The sequence below is a fragment of the Eumetopias jubatus genome, unplaced genomic scaffold (assembly GCF_037043125.1).
Source record: "Eumetopias jubatus isolate StellerSeaLion01/CBP00866 unplaced genomic scaffold, mEumJub1_p1.0 scaffold_14, whole genome shotgun sequence".
NCBI classification, from domain to species: Eukaryota; Metazoa; Chordata; class Mammalia; order Carnivora; family Otariidae; genus Eumetopias; species Eumetopias jubatus.
The window spans coordinates 106,310,054-106,329,617 of record NW_028274820.1 but is presented as its reverse complement, the minus strand read 5'-3'; the positions used below and the strand labels follow the sequence as shown (position 1 = coordinate 106,329,617).

At 47.7% G+C, this 19,564-nt stretch overlaps 1 protein-coding gene across 10 annotated transcripts in view; it reads right to left on the bottom strand.

Annotated features, from left to right (window-relative positions):
• Nucleotides 1-19,564, bottom strand: part of RBM33 (RNA binding motif protein 33) — a 124,861-nt gene that overhangs the window by 3,917 nt on the left and 101,380 nt on the right. For 4 of the 10 annotated variants that reach the window (XM_028094667.2, XM_088018589.1, XM_088018593.1 and 1 more), the window contains 3 exons: nt 11,718-11,924; nt 7,077-7,265; nt 224-312 (listed from right to left, as the gene is read on the bottom strand). In XM_028094667.2, the coding sequence (XP_027950468.1) occupies nt 224-312; nt 7,077-7,265; nt 11,718-11,924 (485 nt within the window). Of the gene's footprint in view, nt 1-223; nt 313-7,076; nt 7,266-11,717; nt 11,928-19,564 lie in introns of all 10 variants that reach the window. The other 6 variants (XM_028094666.2, XM_088018588.1, XM_088018590.1 and 3 more) reach the window with 2 other exon arrangements.

The window sequence follows — 19,564 nt, the reverse complement described above, 5'->3', positions numbered from 1 at the left end:
AAAGTGGTGGGTCCGGATTAATGAAATTATATAAAAATGCAGACGGACAGAGATCAATACAGAAACAGGGGCTGACGACCCACATTACAGAAGGCTGCACCGTGTGCGCTCTTTTGTACAGCAGCAGGTAGGCACACGCACGTGGGCCAGACCACAGCTGCTTTGGCGGAGGGGCTCTCCCACCCACTCCCACAGCACCCTAACCATGGAATACACCGGCTACCTGTGGAATTTCTGTTGAAATGCTAACGCGTGAGCTGGTTCCTTGAACTTAGCTATGGCTTTCCGTTGCTGGGGAAGCATCTGTAAACTCTAGAGGAAGAAAACAGAGAAATGTTTTAACATCATGTTGTACGTGCTTAAAAAAACCCAAAACACCCAACGTATTTATACATTAGCTTTAACACAAAATTCAAGTCCAGGCTGACACTTGGATCACTGAGGAAAATTCTATCTCCCTAGCAATTTTTCTCATCCAGAGAATCTATCCCAAAATGGTCATTCCCATGAATGGCATGTATATCCTCCCGGCCTGGTGTTTGTCCGGCCATGTGAGCCACTCAATCTTCTCCCTCAACCTTCCTTGTGAGGCCCGGTGGCAAACACTCTTGGAGAGTCACCTCCTGTCCGCATGCCTTCCTGCCAGGCAATTCTCTGCAGGGCCCTCACTCAACTTTTTAAAAGAGCAATACTCATCGCGCAGGAGGGAACTGCTGTTTAGTAACGGGACCCCACAATTACCACTGGGGTAAAATGAGGCTTTTCTACATCTAGCTAGGTCACAACAAGGCACAGCTTTGCCAGTGGCGGCTGTCAGCACCATCTGGTCACATTTTGTACTGAAAAGATGATTACTAAGTGACATTGCAAATTAAATCTTCAGGAGCTAAAGCAGCCATTCCAGAGGCCACTACTCTCCACAGCAAAAACCAAGTTAGTTTGTGAAGAAGACAGGCAGAAAGAAATGATCCATCAAGTGAAGAGAATCTTACTCGTCTGAAAAGCAAGCACTGGACAGAGGTATCTCATGCCTGGTCCTCACACCTGCCCTGAGGAGGACGCATGGCTCTGAGTTTTCCCTGACGCCTTGCGGTTTAGGATCGGAGGAGCAGGTCAAAGGTGGAGACCTGTGTGATCTCTCAGCCATTCCCACTCTCGAGAGCCTGATGTTTCCCAAGTATCCCGGTGACGGAGCCAGCTCAGCACATGTACCTAGGGCACCATGCAAGCTCTAGCCTCTGCAAAGGGCAGGGCACACGGCAGCTGAGGCAGGACCCTTGCTCACCCCAGGACACACTGCCCCAGGGAGAGCACAGGACTCGATGCCTCAGTGTCTGGGCTTCTGTCTAGTGAAGTAGGGCAGCCAGAAAAAAAACCCTGATGGTAACACATGATCTTTAGAAGTGTTGACCTATGAGACTATTTAATTTTAAAGCATGTGTCAAAGATCTACAGTGGAAACACATGGCTAAAAATACCAAGTACTCTTCATTTCTGTAACCACAGAACGTCTATCAGTTAACACAACTAGGAGAGCTCTAAAAAAGTAGCCACCTTCCCCAAACTCACCTTTTGGTGTTTCACAGAGAAATAAACCGTTTCAAGTCTGCCAACTACACGGCGCTAAGCTGTGCACACAGACCCCTGGAGGACGAGCAGTCAGCCCAGGGGCTGGGGACACCTCCCCAACCTGACCATGGACCAGGAGCGTGGACATGCAGGCGGGGGGGGGGGGGGGGGCTTGGGCAGCTCTGAGCTGGGTCTACCTGCCCACTGTGCTGAAGCAAGCTTAGCAGAACACTAGATTCCTCCTCTTCTTTGGGATATAAAAACCGGAAGAATTTTCTTGACGATTTCACTTATTAACAGCACACCTAAAGCGCCATAAGGTGGTCTTTAATGATGTCATCGACCCCTCCTCCTGGGCTACACCCTCAGCAACACGGCTTCCCTGGCTTCGGACGCACACCTCAAGTACTGGACAGAGGCCCGCTTTCTCTTCCAAGCCGCCTGCCGCACCTTGCTGCTCATGCCCAGTCTGTGCCTCAGCCCTGAATGAGTTCCGGTTGTTGCAGCTGCGGAGCTCAGTCATCAGGCAGGGCAGGGGGACCATGGGTGAAGAACTGTGCCTCGGGTCACGGCAGAGCCAGCTGCAAATCCCACCTTGTCCCGGAGCACCCGCACAGGGCCCGCGGCTAGGCCTTTCTTTCTGGTCCTGTGTGCCTTTGGCCTGCTCTCCTTCTCCTCTGGCCACAGTGCTGCAGGCGTCGAGGGCCAAGGGCAGCGCCCCCACGGTGACTGCCACCAGTGCTGGGACAGACCTCACGCACGCATCAGAAGACTTACCTAAACTCACCTCTAAACCTTGAAGAACTGTATTAGGAACAGACAGGAAAAACTAATTTCTTACTGGCCTGCAGGGGGAAAGCTAACACACCAACTTTCATCCTGACTTCTCATTTTCAGAGATGAGACCACTTCGCTTCCTGAGAGTAACTGTGCTTCTCTAAGGAGCAAAATGCACGATGAAACTTCGGTTGGCGGCTGCAGCTGCCTGCCAGCCCCACGGGGCCGGCCCGCTCCACCTGACATGCAACAAGGTGAGCAGTGACAGGCTCTCCAGCCTGCGGCTGGATTCCAGAAGATGTCCATGTCGCTCAGAACCCCGGCTTCTTTCCCCAATTAGGAAAGTTCCTTGTCTTTCTAGGAAGTGCCTGTGTGTGTGTGCATACGCTCAGATAAATGTCATGGAAACACTAACAGGGTTCTGCGGCCCTGAAAATCTGTTTAGACTCCTTCCCCTCCGGGGACGCCTGGCTGACTTAGTCAGTTACACGTCTGCCTTTAGCTCAGGTTACAATCTTGGGGTCCTGGGATCAAGCTCCCCCCCAACTCCTGCTCTCTCTCTCAAATAAATAAAATCTTAGAAAAATAAATAAAGCTTCTTCCCCTAGCACCTTCAGTGATTACTTTAAGCCAAGAATTGGATCAGTTGCTTTAAACACAAATGAAATTGCTTGAGAGCACCCCCACTGCAGCCCTGACCCAGATGCCCACGGCCAGCCAAGAGCCACGGAGAGCACAGAAGCACCCCCTTGTGGCCAGTGCCGCCGACCCATTCTCCTCCCTGCCCAGCAGGCCCGTGTCCCCATGCGGCAGCACACAGCACCGACAGCAGCAAGTGTGCCCTGCACGGCGGGCAGCCCACAGGCTCCCACGCTCACACAATCAGCCCCGGCTCCCACGCCTCCCGACGCACACCTGCCGCTGCAACAGGCATGGTCCAACTCCTTCTGCTCCGGTGCGCAGCCGGCGTCGTTCCGCAGGTCCCGGGGCTTCGGCTCGCCCACCCGCGGCTCTGCCCCCTGCCTCTCCCCTCGCTGCTCCAGCCTCCTTCCGCTGCACACACCTACCCTTCAGAACCCGTGCGAGCTCTCCCAAGAGCTCTCGTGCTGTCACACCGGCTCCTGAAAATCCATTCTTCTTCTGGGCTCCTGACAGTGTTTTCAGGACTTTTTTTCTTTTCCCCAGTGCAGCTTCAGATCCTGTGTCCACACCTCTATTTTCTTTACACCTTGTGGCATGGGTCTGTCGTCCGTCTACGCTGACGATACCTAGTGCTTTCTTTCCCAGATGTCCTCAACTACAAACGACTGAACTGCTTTCACTCGAGATTCAAACCTTTTCCACTTCACCGACCAGACCTCCTTGGTGGGTCAGAACGAGATGCATCTTCAGAGCAGGTCAGACTCCCCCGACGTGAGCCTACCTTGAAGAAGTGCCCAGAGGGGCCCCACCTCGCTGGGCGGGCTGAGATGCGCTCCAGAATGAGACAGACGGGAACCATGGCGTCAGGAGGCAGCGGGCAGACTCAGTGGGTCCCAGAGGGCTGTTCAGGAGCATGCACCGTCTGGGCCGGCAGCCCTGCCCTCCGAGAGCACACACGGATGCTGGGCGCGCCTGCACCTGCAGCTCGTCTTGTCCTGTCTCCTCGCTGCCCCTCAAGGGCGACGTGGAGGCCGCCGTCTCTTCCATCCCCCGAGGTTTGCAGGGCGTGACAGGGAGCTACGAAGGAGCGGGTAAGTTCTCGTGTCGGTGACGAGAGTCCGGCAGGGGGAAAAGCGCTCTGTCCGAGAATTATACACCAAGAAAACTGGCAAAATTGGGACTTGCCCCGAAGTCTCGTCTCAGAGCCGGACGCCGGCTGCGTCAACAACAAGCTGCCCGGGGCCCCCTCTACTCTCATCCCAGCTCAGGAACGACCCGCAGGACTGCCGGGAGAGGTGGGTGGCAGAGAGAACACGCAGCTGCCCCGCTACGTGGGGCGGTGATCACAACGGGCGACCAGCCGCAGAGGCCCGTTACGTGATTTCAAACATTCTGCTTTTGTGAGGAAACTTTTTTATTTTTACACCATGACGTTTCATTGATTTATAGGGTAACAAATTTTTCTTCTTGGCACCATTTTAGGCATAACCTAGCGAAAGGGGAAATAAAAACAAGCAACAAAGCCACAAGTGTTGTAACTAGCTTACTTCCTGACCCGAGGAGCTCCGTTGGCTTCCGCGTTTCGGGACGGAGCAGCAGGTCAGGGTCACCCCTGCGGGAAGCCGGGCAGGTCACCAGGGAGCAGCTGCCTCCCGCTGGGTCTGGGGACTGAGCCACAGCCTTCTCGCAGACTCAAGACTCGCACCATGGCTGCTACTGAGCGCCGCGCGGCCCTCTCCCCTGCAACTCTTCACGCCATGGCTACCTTCTGCTTGTAACATGTCTACAAGATCTTTCTGTCTTTCCTTACTCTGTGAAGAGTGAGTCCATACAGGATTTTAACATGGACTTTCTAGAGAGGTCTCTGAGTACCGTCTAAGGGGACAGCGCACTAATTTGAGAGAAACGTGACCAGCTTGTTACAGTCCACTGTCACCTTGAGAAAGCCTCTCAGATTTCACAGTTCAAGAAGCAGAGCCCACATGCCCTCGCTGTAATTTTACAAAGGCCCAAAGCAACAGGGGACCTTCCTGCTCTAGACACCAAGTGGCCGCAAGGTGGCGCCAGAGTCCAGCACACACACGCTCCACACACACATTCCTCCCGTCAGGACCGCCGAAGGTCTGGGTTACCAAGCGCCATCCCTTCTCCAAGTCTATTTATACTTAAACCGTAAGTGAGTCTTGTTAAAATGTGTACTTAATCAATATCATTCTCTAGCTATCTAACACTGGCAGGGACGTGTTACGTTGTTTTATTTTTTTTTTTAATTAAGAAACTTGACATTCTGTGAATGCAGTGTTTAAAAATTTATAAACTCCCCCTCAAAACAATCCTATGGGACTAAGACGGCAAGATGTGAGCACTCTGCTCTGTTTCCCCCCGGGTGGAAAAACAGGCCCTCATCTAAGTGCTAAATTCATCATTCCACCATTCCACAGAAACGCACAGGGGTTTCTCCAGGGGCAGATGGAAGCTCACCTTCCACCCCATCTTAAGGGTAACTGATGGAACCTAGAAAATTCATTCTCCTCCTCCTATAAGGCATTAAATAATCCAACAGTTTTTGTTTGGCTTTAGGTTCCCTCAAACTTTATTTATAACATACTGATCTCTAATGCTTTTCAGAACAGAAAAAGAGAGGCCCCAAATGCAAAATTCAAGTTTTAAGATGGGTAAGACCAAGGTTAGGTGGCTTAGCAATGGCTCCAAGCAGCCAATGACCCTGCACCACTATTCAGATATGGACTCTGAAAACCCCATCCCGGTTGAGAACGCTCAGGAGAATTACCAAGACTATGTGTGAGGAAGCAAAGCCATGACCACTAGCAGATCACGTGTGGAGAGCGGCCATGCTGTCACCCCCCCCAGCACACATGGCAACAGAGACACGGGGCCAAGAGACTGCCCGCGAGCCCTCACAGAGAACACCAGTCCTCAGAACTCCCAGAGTAGGCTCTGGTCTGCTAGTCCGGACTCACTGTGACTGAAGCCCAGATTCTCCACCCCCCACGTGTGGCAGTCTCAGGCCAGGATGAGCATGTGTTAACGCACCTACAATACTCCAGTGTTGCTCTGCTCCTGCAAGTCCGTCCCCATAGCGGTGACCTGTGTGAAGGGGCTGCCGGCCCCGCGTAACCGACACCAGTCCCTGCCGCACCACTGCACGATCGACTACACTGAACACAGAAGCCCAAGTGTTAACCTTCTGTTATGACACACAAATAGAAACTAACCCTCACCATCTCCCTAGGAATCCAGAAATGAAGAACACAGTGGGTTTGGGAAAGGCTTTCATCCACTCCTCACATTTAGAGACTCTCAACAGTAGACCGATTTCAAACATGTTAAAAATTATTTGTCTCAACTCTAGTCTGAAGATGTTTCCCCATTCACTCATGCAGCAAGAGGCTAGAAAATTCCCTGAAAGGAAAGCACACAGAAATCTGATATTCACACTCCATGTCTCGCCCAGGTGGGATCTGACCCAGAGAGATGCGAGGCTCAAGGAAAACCAGGTCAACCCACTTCTCTGCCAGTTGACCTACAGGACTCAAGACGACGCAGAGATCAGGGGTTTGAGTGGAGAATTCTGTTTACTGCAGAACTGGAGACACATCTGCCGCCATCTCAGCAGAGACTTTGGAGCATTCAGAAATAACCCGTTGTAAAATAGAGATCAAACTATAGTCTACATTATTTCATGTTTGTAAAATCTAAACCAAGTTTCATAGTTGTTAACATGTGAGCTATTTCTGGAAATCATGGTTAAGAAGGCTAAATGCTTTAGAAGTTTTAAGTTATTACAAACAAAAGTGCGTGAAAGAACAGAAAAGTAAGTATGTATGGATGCCTATGTAAACTTGAGAATAATATGAGGATTTGGCAAAATCATTTCATAAGTCTCATAACTGAGCACCTGAAAATTTCCAAATAATCTAACTCTAAGGCAGAGTTCTGATAGCAGGCATGCACAGGAAATAAAATATGTCTTTCTTCTCGAATGTACTATTTTAACATGAAGTAACCAACACAGAGGGAATTTAAATCGAGACCTGAGTCTTGGGGAAGGGCCTCAGGTGACGCACCTGAATGGGGCCTACTGACATCAGTAGGTTCTTCAGCTGGACATCAGTAGTGGACGAAGAAAGCCCTTCAACAGACACAACACAGGGCTGAGGCTTACACTCCACCACTCGGAGGTTCTGCTTGTTCGGCATCAGGCGTCCCCGGCCCATCGCTCCTGCCACGCCTCGGCCTCTCCCGTGCATGAGGACCTGGCAAAAGCAAAGTATGATTTGACTTTTAAGCTTTGGATTTTCTTCCCACAGCTGCTAAGATTATACAAGTGGGCAAACAACTCAGAATCCGTTACAACATGCCACGAGCTACAGGATCATCTGTACTTTTCACCCACTACCAGAGCAGGGTTTAATGTCGAAGTGAAACCATCCCCAGCAAGTCTGGGTGGAGGCAAAGGAGGGAAAGGGAAGAGCTAAGTGTGACTCTGTGTCCGGACCAAGTGCAATATGGGGAGGCACTTTCAGTGTAACCACTGTTGGCAGATGAAGCAGCAGGATCAGAGGGGCTAAGAAACTCGCTTGGGTCTGGTCCTAACAGCCCCAGAGGCCAAAGTTCTCCTGGCGTACTCCAGGTCACACCCATGGGGACTGGTGCCACCACACACCCACCACAAGCCACAATGTTATGGACCCAAGTCTCCTCTTGACTCTGTGCGGCCGGCACCCTGAGACTCTGAAAGGCAGGTCCTGTAGCTGGGGTCACTTCCCAGCTGCTGCACGTCACCATCCCGCACATCACAGAGCTTTAACAACACCAACAAAATCCAAGCCACAACAATACCCGTGTCCCCCTGCCCACCACACAGTGATGATGTCTCTGTTCTAAAGCAGGGCCCAGACCTCAGGAGATTTTTAAGTTGTCCAGGGGTACAAAACCACTGTTCGAGGGTCTTTTAAAGACGAGGAGACAGCTGAAACTTCCTGGTATTTTCTAATTAGAAAATCAGATAAAGCACCAAGTGCCAAGTGCTTTCTCTAAAACAAAACTCCTCCTCTGCGGGGCAGTGGTAAAATGCAGGAGGCAGGAGGAACTGAACAGCACCAGGGCTTCCAGACAACCTAACCCAAATTCTGCCCTATAATCTGGGTACAAAGGGACAAAAATGACCCCCTGTTCATCACAGAAAAGTGCAGAGAGGAAGGTAAATGGAAATCAGAATGGAACCTTTGCACATGAACGGGCACCGAACAAAGGGAAATGCATACAAAACGACATTTCTTAATATTCCCCAGAAGGCAGCAAAACTCCACCCGGGAAGTGAGTTTTTGAAAAGTGCAAAAGGATATTTCAAGAGAAGTCACATTGGAAAACACATCAAAAGGTGCCCGTAAATCACATCAATAAGGACAAAAACCGTATGATCATTTCAACAGATGCACAAAAAGCATCTGACAAAGTATAACGTCCATTCATGGTAAAAACCAACAAAACAGGTCTAGAGGGAACATACCTCAACATGATAAAAGTTATATATGAAAAACCCACAGCCAACATCATACTCAATGGGAAAAACTGAGAGCTTTTCCCCAAATACCAGGAACAAGAAAGGGATGTCCACTCTCACCACTTTTATTCAACACAGGACTGGAAGTCCTAGCTACAGCAATCAGAAAAGAAAAAGAAATAAAAGGCATCTAAATTGGTAAGGAAGAAGTAAAACCCTAACTATTTGCAGATCGCATGATACCACATACAGAAAACCCTAAGACTCCACCAAAAAACCACTAGAACTATCAATGAATTCAGTAAAATCACAGGATAAAAAAAAAAAAAATCAATGTACAGAAACCTGTTTATGAAATAACATAAAGAGAAATTAAGAAAACAATCCCATTTACAGTCACACCAAAAATAAGATACCGAGGAATAAACCTAACCAAAAGACCTGTACTCTGAAAACTATACAGCACTGGTGAAAGAAACTGAAGATGACACAAAGAAATGGTGAGACATTCCATGCTCATGGCTTGAAGAACAAATTACGTTAAAATGTCTATAACACCCCAAAGCAATCTACACATTTAATGCCATCCCTATCAAAATACCAACAGCATTTTTCACAGAACTAGAACAATCCTGAACTTTGTACAGAACTACGAAAGATCCCAAATAGCCAAAGCAATCTTGAAAGGGGAAAGCAAAGCTGGAGGCATCACAATTCCAGACTTCAAATTATATTACAGAGCTGTAGTGATCAAGACAGTATGGTACTGGCACAAAAACAAGACACCTAGATTAAGGGAACTGAATAGAAAAACAGAAATAAACCCACAACTCTATGGTCAATTAATCTTTGACAAAGGAGGCAAGAATATGCAATGGAAAAGACAGTCTCTTCAACAAGTGGTCTTGGGAAAACTGAACAGCCACATGCAGAAGAATGAAACCGAACCACTTCTTACACCATACACAAAAATAAACTCGAAATGGATTAAGGACCTAAATCCATAAAAATCCTAGAAGATCACAGGCAGTAATTTCTCTGATATTGGTCACAGTGACATTTTCCTAAATATGTCTCCTAAAGCAAGAGAAGCAAAAAAAAGCAAAGATAAACCACTGGGATCAAAATAAAAAGCTTCTACACAGCGAAGGAAACAATCAACAAAACTAAAAGGCAACCTACGGAATGGGAGAAGATATTTGCAAATGACATACCTGATAAAGGCCTAGTATCCAAAATACATAAAGAACTGATATAACTCAACACCCCAGAACCAAACAATCCAATTAAAAAATGGGCAGAAGACATGGCCAAAAGACATATGAAAAGACGCTCAACATCATGCATCACCATGAAAATGCTAATCAAAACAACAGTGAGATAATCACCTCACACCTCTCAGAATGGCTAAAATCAAAAACACAATAGCTGAACTATGGAAGCAGCCCAAGTGTCCATCTAAAGATGGAGAAAAAAATATGTGCTGTATGTATATATATATTACACACACACACACGGAATATTACTCAGCCATCAAAGAGAATGAAATCTTGCCATTTGCAATGATGTGGATGAAGCTAGAGAGTATTATTTGAAGCGAAATAAGCCAAAGAAAGACAAACACCATATGATTTCATTCTTATGTGGAATTTAAGAAAACAAATGTACAAAGAAAAAAGAGGCAAACCCAGAAACAGACTCTTAACTAGATCTAGAGAACACACTTGTCACCAGGGGGGAGTGGGTGGGTGGATGGCTGAGACAGGTGACGGGGTGAAGAGCACACTTAGCACAACGAGCACCAGGTAATCTACGGAATTCTGCAGAATCACTATACTGTACACCTGAAACTAATATAACACCGATGTTAACTATAACGGAATTAGGAAAAAAAGAAGTTGCAAGTAAAACTGGCTGGAAACCAGCAGTAAATATTCTTATGTTCTAGCTATAATGTTAGAATATTAATAACAATATTATTGTGTATTATTTATTATGTGTTATTAGGTATTATTATTAAAGGTGTATTCCTTATACAGCAGGGACCGTGCTTTTTATATGCATCTTCTAACGAAATCCTCCCAAGAGCCCGCGTGAGCTAGGAAACGCTGCTGTCCCCACTGCGCAGGAGAGGAGACGAAGGTTTCAGATGCGCACAGCTGTACGGGGAAGGGGCCTTTAATGCCTCTCTCCTCATGTACCGGGGGCGGTCCCTGACTGAAGCCGGCTGAGTCCGGAGCAACCTTCAAAGACTGAAGTTAAGATTTAATGTCTGTCTTCTGTTGCTCCTGCCTCATCAAGTGCTTATGATATAGACGAAGTCACCTGAATACTTCCAAGGCTCAGAGCAGCTTCCTATTGGTACTATTACTACTTGGCAACAGCAGAAGGACAGGCCGACAGGAGGAGCTAGTAGACTGCAGAGCTTTCCAGAAGAACCTCAAAAGCCGGTGCTGCCGCCCTGCTTCCTCCCTTGCGCAGTTCCATCAGACAAGGGGCATCTGACTTACGCACCAAAAGGCGACCTCACTGTCGGGCAGAGAGCTGAAAGCTTTGGGGAAGGAACAGAGACAGCTCCCCACCAGCTGAGGGGAAGGGCGCCCTACTACAGGGACATAATGGGAGAAAGTCGGCCCACACTCCTCTCCTAGGGAAGGGTTTAAGTTCAGTGCGCAAAAGGAGAACATGCACCTCCACGGAAGGTGTTCTGGATGGCCTTGTCTCTCATCAGAGAGTCGGAGTCAGAACGCTTTCAATCCCCTGGGCGAAGGAAGGAGGAAAGAACCAGAGTCGGGGCCACTTTCCTCAGACAGGTCCTTCACCCCCCAAGGCCTCGCTTTCCCACTTGTGAACTGGGGCAACAGCAAGGAAGTGGCTGAGCAAATGTCTCCGACGGGGATCTAGGAACACAGGGTCGTCTCCAGGGCACGGGTCAGAGCTGCAGAAAACAGCCACATCCCCGGCTGTGCGGTCTTTCCCCGACTTCTCCCATTACAAAGTCACGAGAGGAAAGTCCTTTTGTGAACACAGGAGCTTTCAAAGCCAGAACAAAGGGGATTACTGTTCATTTATAAATTGACTTGAGCCCTCCTACTGTGCGCTATAGGCACGCCTCTCTGAGAACTGTCCAAATGCCGAGCCCTGTAACTAGGAGAGCATCTAACTCTACTTCGCGGCGCTTGGCCTAGGTAACAGGCAGTACCTTCTTGGCCAGATGGACTCCCTGGATGCTCTTGATGCCCGGAGGGCCGGCCGAGTGCACGTGGGACGCCACCGGTGGGTGGTGGGGCTGCTGAAGGGCCCCCTTGGTCAGCGTCACCTTGCGGGCGGGCTGCTGCCTCACTTCTGGGGGCTGTGGGAGCCGCTGGGGCTGGCCCTCAGGGTGAAAAAAGCCGTCGCTCTCTCCTCCCTGCTGAAACAAGGCAGCGTGCTGGTCAGTACCTGCTTGGCCGGGCGGCCTTCCCCAGCATCAGGGAGTCCGCCTCGGTTGGTGCTCAAACGACAGCAAAACTATTTCAAACAAGTGAAAAACCAAACCTGTCATTTCACTAGAGCCACTAAGGAAATTTCTTATCTGACACTGTTTGGGTTTTCATCATATTTTTGAAATTTAAAGCATGAAGATCTTTAATTACTGTATCCACTCAAGAGGTCTGTGATTAAAGTAAGTGCTGTTTAGCCCAGTGAAAAACTGCTTAACTTTAAAAATACTTCATACTTAACATGCATTTGCCACTTTCAAGAGCGTTCTTGTTAAAATCTGACAGTTTGCACAGGCAGGGGTTTTAAACTTTTAACCTGTCTTCAGACCCAACGCGAAGTGGACTGTCCTCAGGATGCATCTCACTGGCTGTGGCCGTAGGCCCTGGGGACACAGCACTGACCCCTGGTCCCCTCCCGCACGCCCCCCACCCCACCTCCCGCTGAGACACAAGTGCCTCACCCTCTCAAGTCAGTGATTTCAGGATGGACTCGTGGGCCCTATTATAATAAGCTTTGCAAGGATCAGAAATCTAACCTTTAGAGTTTTACTAACAATCCTTGTTTCTTGACCTTAAAAATTGTTGAATTTTTTTAAAAAGAAAAGCACAGGCCCAAAATGGTGTCACTTAGAGCTCCCAAACTGGGGCTCGCGGAATAATCAACCTCCCCCAGAAACGTGGTCTTCACTGGTCAGTCAGGAAGTTTTCAATCAGCATGAAGAGCAGGGCCCTGCCTCATCCGCATAAGACAATCACTTTCCCCCTAAGGGAGAGCCACCTGCCTGAAACCATCCTTTTCTTTTGCCAATAACTTTCTTGCCCTCTCCTCCTTCTATAAAAATCTCCCATTCTGTACACCTCCTGGGAGCCTCCTCTGCTTGCTGGATGGGATGCTGCCCAATTCACAAATCGTTTAATAAAGCCAATTAGATCTTTAAAATGTTCTCAGTCAAATTTTTGCTACTGAACATAGTCAAGCTGTACTATTTATGTTTACACCACCAGGCAGCATAAAAAATCTCTCTGGATGGCGCCTGTTCAGTGTAAGTGCGGGATCTCTCCAAGAGAGTAGCGGGTGACCAAGAAAGGAAGTGTGGGCAGCAAGAAAATCCTATGTTGCCCTGCTAAATTACATAATCTGAGCAGAAATGGACGCCTGCAAGTGGACAGTAAGATTCTGATCTGGACAGCACGAGGCTCCATTCCTCACACCCACAGGAGCTCCGGTGAGCGGTCAGTGAGCCCTGCCTTGCGGCCTGCTGAGCTGCACCAGTGTTCCCATAAAGGAGCTGGCTGAATCAGCTCAGCAGCAGCCTGTGGATTCTGTGCCTCGCTTTCTGCTCCCCTCTATACTTATCTTTTAGAGACAGTTTAATGAAATAAAGTGAAGGGACAGGGGCTGGGGCAAGATAGGTGTAGATAAGATTTGTGTAAAAACTGCCCAAAGCAATTGGGACCCAAGAGAAATGGGATTAAAACTGTCACCTGTGGCAGGGCTTCTGGCTGCGGCAACATGAAGGGGAGGGCAAATTCCCCCCCCCCCCCCCCCCCCCGCAAATAAATACCTGACAAAACCATCCAGAACAAGCATTTTAGGTCTCTGGGAGTCAAGGAAAGTGAAGAGTCAAGGACCAGCACCTACTCCCGAGACCTGGCGTGCAGGGCCGAGGGCGGCAGGCGAAGCAAACTTGGGGGGAAGGGAATGGGGAACGCCCACCAACCTGTCCGCCCGAGGCCTTTCTGGAACAATAGCAGACCAGCCAGTAATCGGAAAAACACAATGGGAAATCCTGGAAATCAAAGACCTCCAGAAGGCCTAGGTAAGTGCCAGAGAGCCAGGGAAGCTCACCCAGGCAGGGAGCGGGTAGGGAGGACAATGAGCGGCGGCGGGCTCTGAGGGCCAGTGCCCACCCCCCACAAACCACCGGCCAATCTCTTCCTGAATGACTGTCTGGCCAACCAACAAGCTATGTAGCAACAGGGTCGAACCCTAGGAAGCCAGGCTAAGAAATGAAATAAGAATAAAAAAACTCATCAAAAAATATTCTGAACTGAATAAAAAGACAACAAATCAAAATCTAGGGGATGCAACTAAAGAGTTATGTCAGAAAGGAAAAAACATCTGAAATCAATAACCTGAGCTTTTATCTCAAGAAGCGAGGGGGAAAAAAAGGAAATCAAACCCAAAATACGAGGAAGGAAACAATAAGATCACAGCAAAAAGCAGTGACACAGGAAACAGAAAAACAATAGAGAAAAATCAATGAAACCAAAAGTTGCATTTTTGAGATCAACAAAACTGATGACCTCTAAACTGATCAAGAAAAAGGGAGAGAGAGGGCACAAATGACCAAAATCAGAAACGAGAGCAGAGGTCACCAGGACAGGCCCCACCAAAATGAAAAAGGCCATCATGAACAACTTTATACCAACAAGGCAGGCCGCGGAGGTGAAATGGACAGACTGCAGAAGAAATGCAAAACACCAAGACGGATTCAAGAATGAAGAGAAAACCTTTGAAAATCTGAGAAGACACTGAATTGGTGATGAAAAACCTCCTGCAAAGAAAAACCACCGTTTCAGGAAGAAGAGAGGAGAAGGAAGAACCTTCCCACTCATCCTCTGAGGCCGGCACGACCCGGAGAGCAACGCTGAGGACCTCACAGGAGAGGAAAGCCGCCAAAGCACACCCTCACAAACGTACGTGAAGCAAGGTCCCTACCAAAATATCAGCAACCTGACGCATCCACACAGAAAAGGCACCGCGCCTCATGCCCTAGCAACACTGACCCCAGGAAGGCAAGGCTGGCTGGACACTGCAAAACCAGTGAACGTTACCGAGCCACATGATCGCCTGCACTGGTGTAGGAAAAGCATGCTTGATTAAACCTCTCCACAAACAAGGGACAGAAGGAACCTCTGTCAACCCAGAAAGGGCATCTACTACAAATGGGCAGGTCACATCATGCTTGGTGAAGATGACTGAGTGCTTTCTCCTAAGGACCACTTGTATTCTCATTGCCCCGACTGGTCAGGGACACTCGGTTTACCTATCAGTCACCTGGGGAGAGTTCTAATCTGAGCCATCCTGGGCTTTAACCCAGAATCCATCCAATTAGACCCTGTGGAGCTGGGACCCAGAAAGGAACGTATTTTAAAGGCTCTGTGGGTGATGGCTGTCCAGCTGATGGCTGAACCAGACGGGGGCCCCCTGTGCTCCGATTCTGCGCCTCCATCAAGTGCATTACCACCGCCAGCTGACAGCCACTCCGACCTCACAGAGGAAGATCCCCAAATGACAATGGAAGCACTGTGGGAAGATCACCATTAAGAAACGTTTAAGCTGCTAGTCTGTGTTTCTAAAAGCTGCCCCACAGCTCTTCCACCCAAGCTGTGAGCTGGTGCCCCGGCCAGGCAGGGGCCGCCTATTCTAGCTGCATAATGTTTCAAAGTCTTTACCTTAAAAAGCTATGTGACCTCTATTTTTGGATATGCTTGAATTCTTTTCTTTGGGGAGGGTGTAGGGAGGGACAGAGGCAGAGGGAGGGGGAGGGAGAGGAAGAGGGAGGGAGGGAGAGGGAGAAAGAGAATCTCAAGCAGACTCCACAACCAGTGCAGAGCCCAACACAGGGCTTGAGCCCATGACCCTGAGAACACGACCTGAGTGCAAATCAGGAATCAGACCCTTAGCCGACTGAGCCACCCGGGCGCCCCTTGCATTTTTCTAGGCCATAAAGTTGAAGCATTTAAGGACATATACCACATATCCTCATCTTTCTCAAGAGCCAGTGATCCATCATTTATTAATTCATCTGAAATCCTGAAATTCTCTTAGTACAGGATTCACAGATTTCCTATGCATGTTGAGTCAGGCAGTCCTTAATAACACTCCTCTTTTTCCCATGAGCTGACACTTCACACTAAGCCCCAGGCCCCACAAGAGGCTGGGTGTTAGGCGCAGGCAGGGCCAGCTCAGCAAACTCTGCACACAGCTCAGCTATACAAGAGTCTACTGACTGACTCTCCAACTTCCACCCAATTCACCCATGTGAATAAATGAACTGGCTAGGTACTGGTTAGCTCTATGGGAAAGCCTTCCATTGTAGGGACTTCAGGGGTCTAAATAAACTCCCTGGGAGCCTACCCGACAAGGTAAAAGTTCGAGGATCCCTAGAGCATACACTATCCTGCAAGCATCTACAAAAACCAGAGGTTGAGACCCTATCATCCTGTTTTGCTCACTAAACCAAAATTTCTTGTATACATCAAAGGTACTGAGGTTATCTACTGAACGAATCAATAAATAGTGCATCATACTTTTGAAAATTCTCAATGTGCTAGAAAAAAGATGACAGTACCAGGAACTCTAGGTTACAGCCACACCAATTAGTACACCAGTATGTACTCAATGTAACTATGACAGTAAACAGGTCAGCTTCCAAGGCTGCCGCACTGTCTCGTGCGTCAGGAACCATCATGCCACGCTGCAGAACAGATAATGAGCCGGTATGCACGGCCTAAGAGGGATGATGTCCATATAGATCACAGACAAAAAGAACGAATATTGTCATCATGTTTTTCTTTAGTAAGCCAAAGCTAAAAACATGATCTAGATAGTGAACTTTAATTTAAAAAGAAGAGCTTGCACCGAAAGTTAAGATACTGTAACTTGACTATTTGGAGGGAGACAATGTGTACACCTATTTGGATGACAAATATACAACACTGGAGATTTGATGGCTTTTAAACTGTGAACTGAATTGATAATATAAACATTTAGCCAAGAAACACTCCAAATAATAAAAATTCTCTTCACTGTCATATTGGGCAAGACTGGTGGTAATTTACTGTAAGAGGAGATGCTAATGTCAGATAAAAACCCTGAAAAACAAGGTTCTGAACTTTCATTTTCCTTTCAAGAAAAGTTTACTTTTTAAAGGAGGCTTGAGCCCCGAAGTTTAGGAAAAACAGGTACCACAAAAGCCTCTCCTTTCCTCATTTGTGAAGAGAAAAACTTAACTTTCCTTATGTAGAGTGGAGTATGAAAGCTTGTGATACCAAGAAAGGGTCCCAGTCATGGTGTAAAGGCCTCTTTTAGGGTTTTCTAAGAAATCACCTGAAAAGACACGGTGCTGACACCATTTCTGTGGATCTGCACCTCATCTCCTACCATTCCGGCCCCCCCAGGGCACAACCTCTGGGCTATGGGGTCTCTGTCCTCCCCCCCGCTGCCTGGTCTGCATCCTCAGAGGACCCCACAGCACCCTCCTCCCCTGGGGGCTCCCCGGCCAGGACACGCTTTGTGCTTCTTCATACAGTAATCTCCACTGCTGTTCTGCTCCCGTTTGCCGGAAGGGGCGCCCCACGGGAGGCACTGGTCCCCACAGCATCCTCAGGAGAGAGAACAGAGCAGGTGGATGACAAACGCTTGTTGAGTTAACGATGCACACAGAAAGGGGGATGTTTCAGGCAGGGATTATGATGACTGCCCAGCTTCCAGGAAAAAAAATTCCTATCAGTTGTTTATTGGAAAGTGGGAGGAAGCCCTAGGTAAGCTCTGGAGTTGCTCATATTCGGGGCAATTTTTTATACCTTCTACAGCTGTAAATGACAAACTCTATAACATAAATTTCCAAGGCACTCCTAGGATCCTGATCACCAAGAGGTTAGGTATGATCAACACACCCCACTGTCGGGAGGGTGGGAGGAGCTAATGTTCCTGGAATGTCTGCAGTGTGACAAGAAGTGTACTGTACAGACATCATTTTCCTTCAATCCTCCCTTCAAGGTCAATCTATTACCCTCATTTTGCAAATGAGAAACCCGAGGCCCTTGGTCACAGGGTACCTGCCGGGACTTCCTGTGTCTGTGGTCCGACGCTACTTCCTAAGGGAAGGACTACACCTGAACACAACTGTTTTCAGCAAAAGTTGAAACAAAAAAAAGCCTACCCCCTCCTGCAACTGCAAGAAGGGTCACGACGATGCTATGCGTCTGTTTTTCTAAACCACACAGCTGAGCACTCAAGGCTTAAATAGAAGTTACTCCATTTTGTAAGAAAAGTGAGGTTTCCTTTCTTCAACGGACAGAAAAATTATTCTCTTTCAAATCAGCACAATGGAAAGCTAATTCTTACATTCCAGAACTATTCCAGTTAACATGTGGAAAATCGTCAGTGCACTCCTGACTAGGCTCTGGGCAGGAACGTACTGCTAACGCCCTACACTCACACACAGACCCAGACAGCGGTCAAGGAGAAGCAAACCGAATGCGCCCACGCAACTGGAATCTTCTGCAACTTATACAACAGTTCCGGCACTGAAAGAGGTCCTGAAATGATTAGTACTTCAGTATACACATTTGAAAATACTGCTGAGCTCAAATTAGGAATTTCAGAAACCTGCCAACATTTACATAGGAAATAACTGGTCGTCTGTGGACGGCAAATGACGTCCTCTTCAAAAAAAGTCAGTTCACTCTGAAAGTGCATCTCTCTATGTGGCCCCGCCCTCCTTCACGCTCCTTGCACAGCAGTGTGTGTAGATGCGATTTTAAGGATCTGCCACTTCCTCTAAACACAGATGAGGGGGAAAAAAGTTTAGTCTATCTTAGACCAAACCAGAAATATTTTGTTGGCTGTCTTCACAAATGATTCTCTTTTAATGAATACTGTAAAAATGTCTTTTCGGAGTTGTTTTCCTTTTTAAATATAAGAGGTACTACCTGAATTAAGTAAGCCTAGGGAACACTTTATATCAGCTTAATCATTACCAAAAAATGAGGTTTGTAGCCACCAACATTAGCAGGACAAATTTATTTATAACAAATGGTTTAAATGTATAGATAAAAATGCCCATTGATACTGTCAGGGCTTCTTGCAATTTGACAGATCAAATCTTATTTTCATTCTTAAACCCCATGAAGAAGTGATATCACTGACTTGCATTCACTAGTGAGCAAATTGATTAATCCCCCTCTATAGAAATCTCAACTCTTGATTACACCTATCAGACGCTAAGCAGCATTATTCCAGAGTGACAACACTTGACAAATTCCCCAACCATTTTTCTCAGCTTTTGTGGCCCTGCTAGCTTGTATTAACCCTGATGAAAAATTAATTTCCCTTATCTTCTTCTAAACCCCAAAATCCAAATCCGCCAAACTGGCAACTCTTTCTGTAAAGGTATTATGAAAACCTCTAAAAGATTAATTGCATGTCTTCAGGTGACATTAAATTAATTTCTGTACTCATGACAGACATTTGATACTCCGTACTGAGAGCACAGATAACATTGTCAGGACACACACAAGGACAGTGGTTAGGGTCCCAGGGCAGCCTCTTATGAATTCTCCTTCCGATAAGGCCCACTTCACTGTCATGGCAATGCTGCTGATCTTACAGCCCACAGACCTCATGAAACAGGTTTCTATTAACTGCAACAATGCTGGGCCTAGCCCTGTAATCTTTAGAAAGCTCACCCGGAATCTGTACAATAAATGATATGCATGCTACGTGAAGTTTCTAAATATAAATACATTTAAGGCTCTATCTTGTCTTTGAAGACTA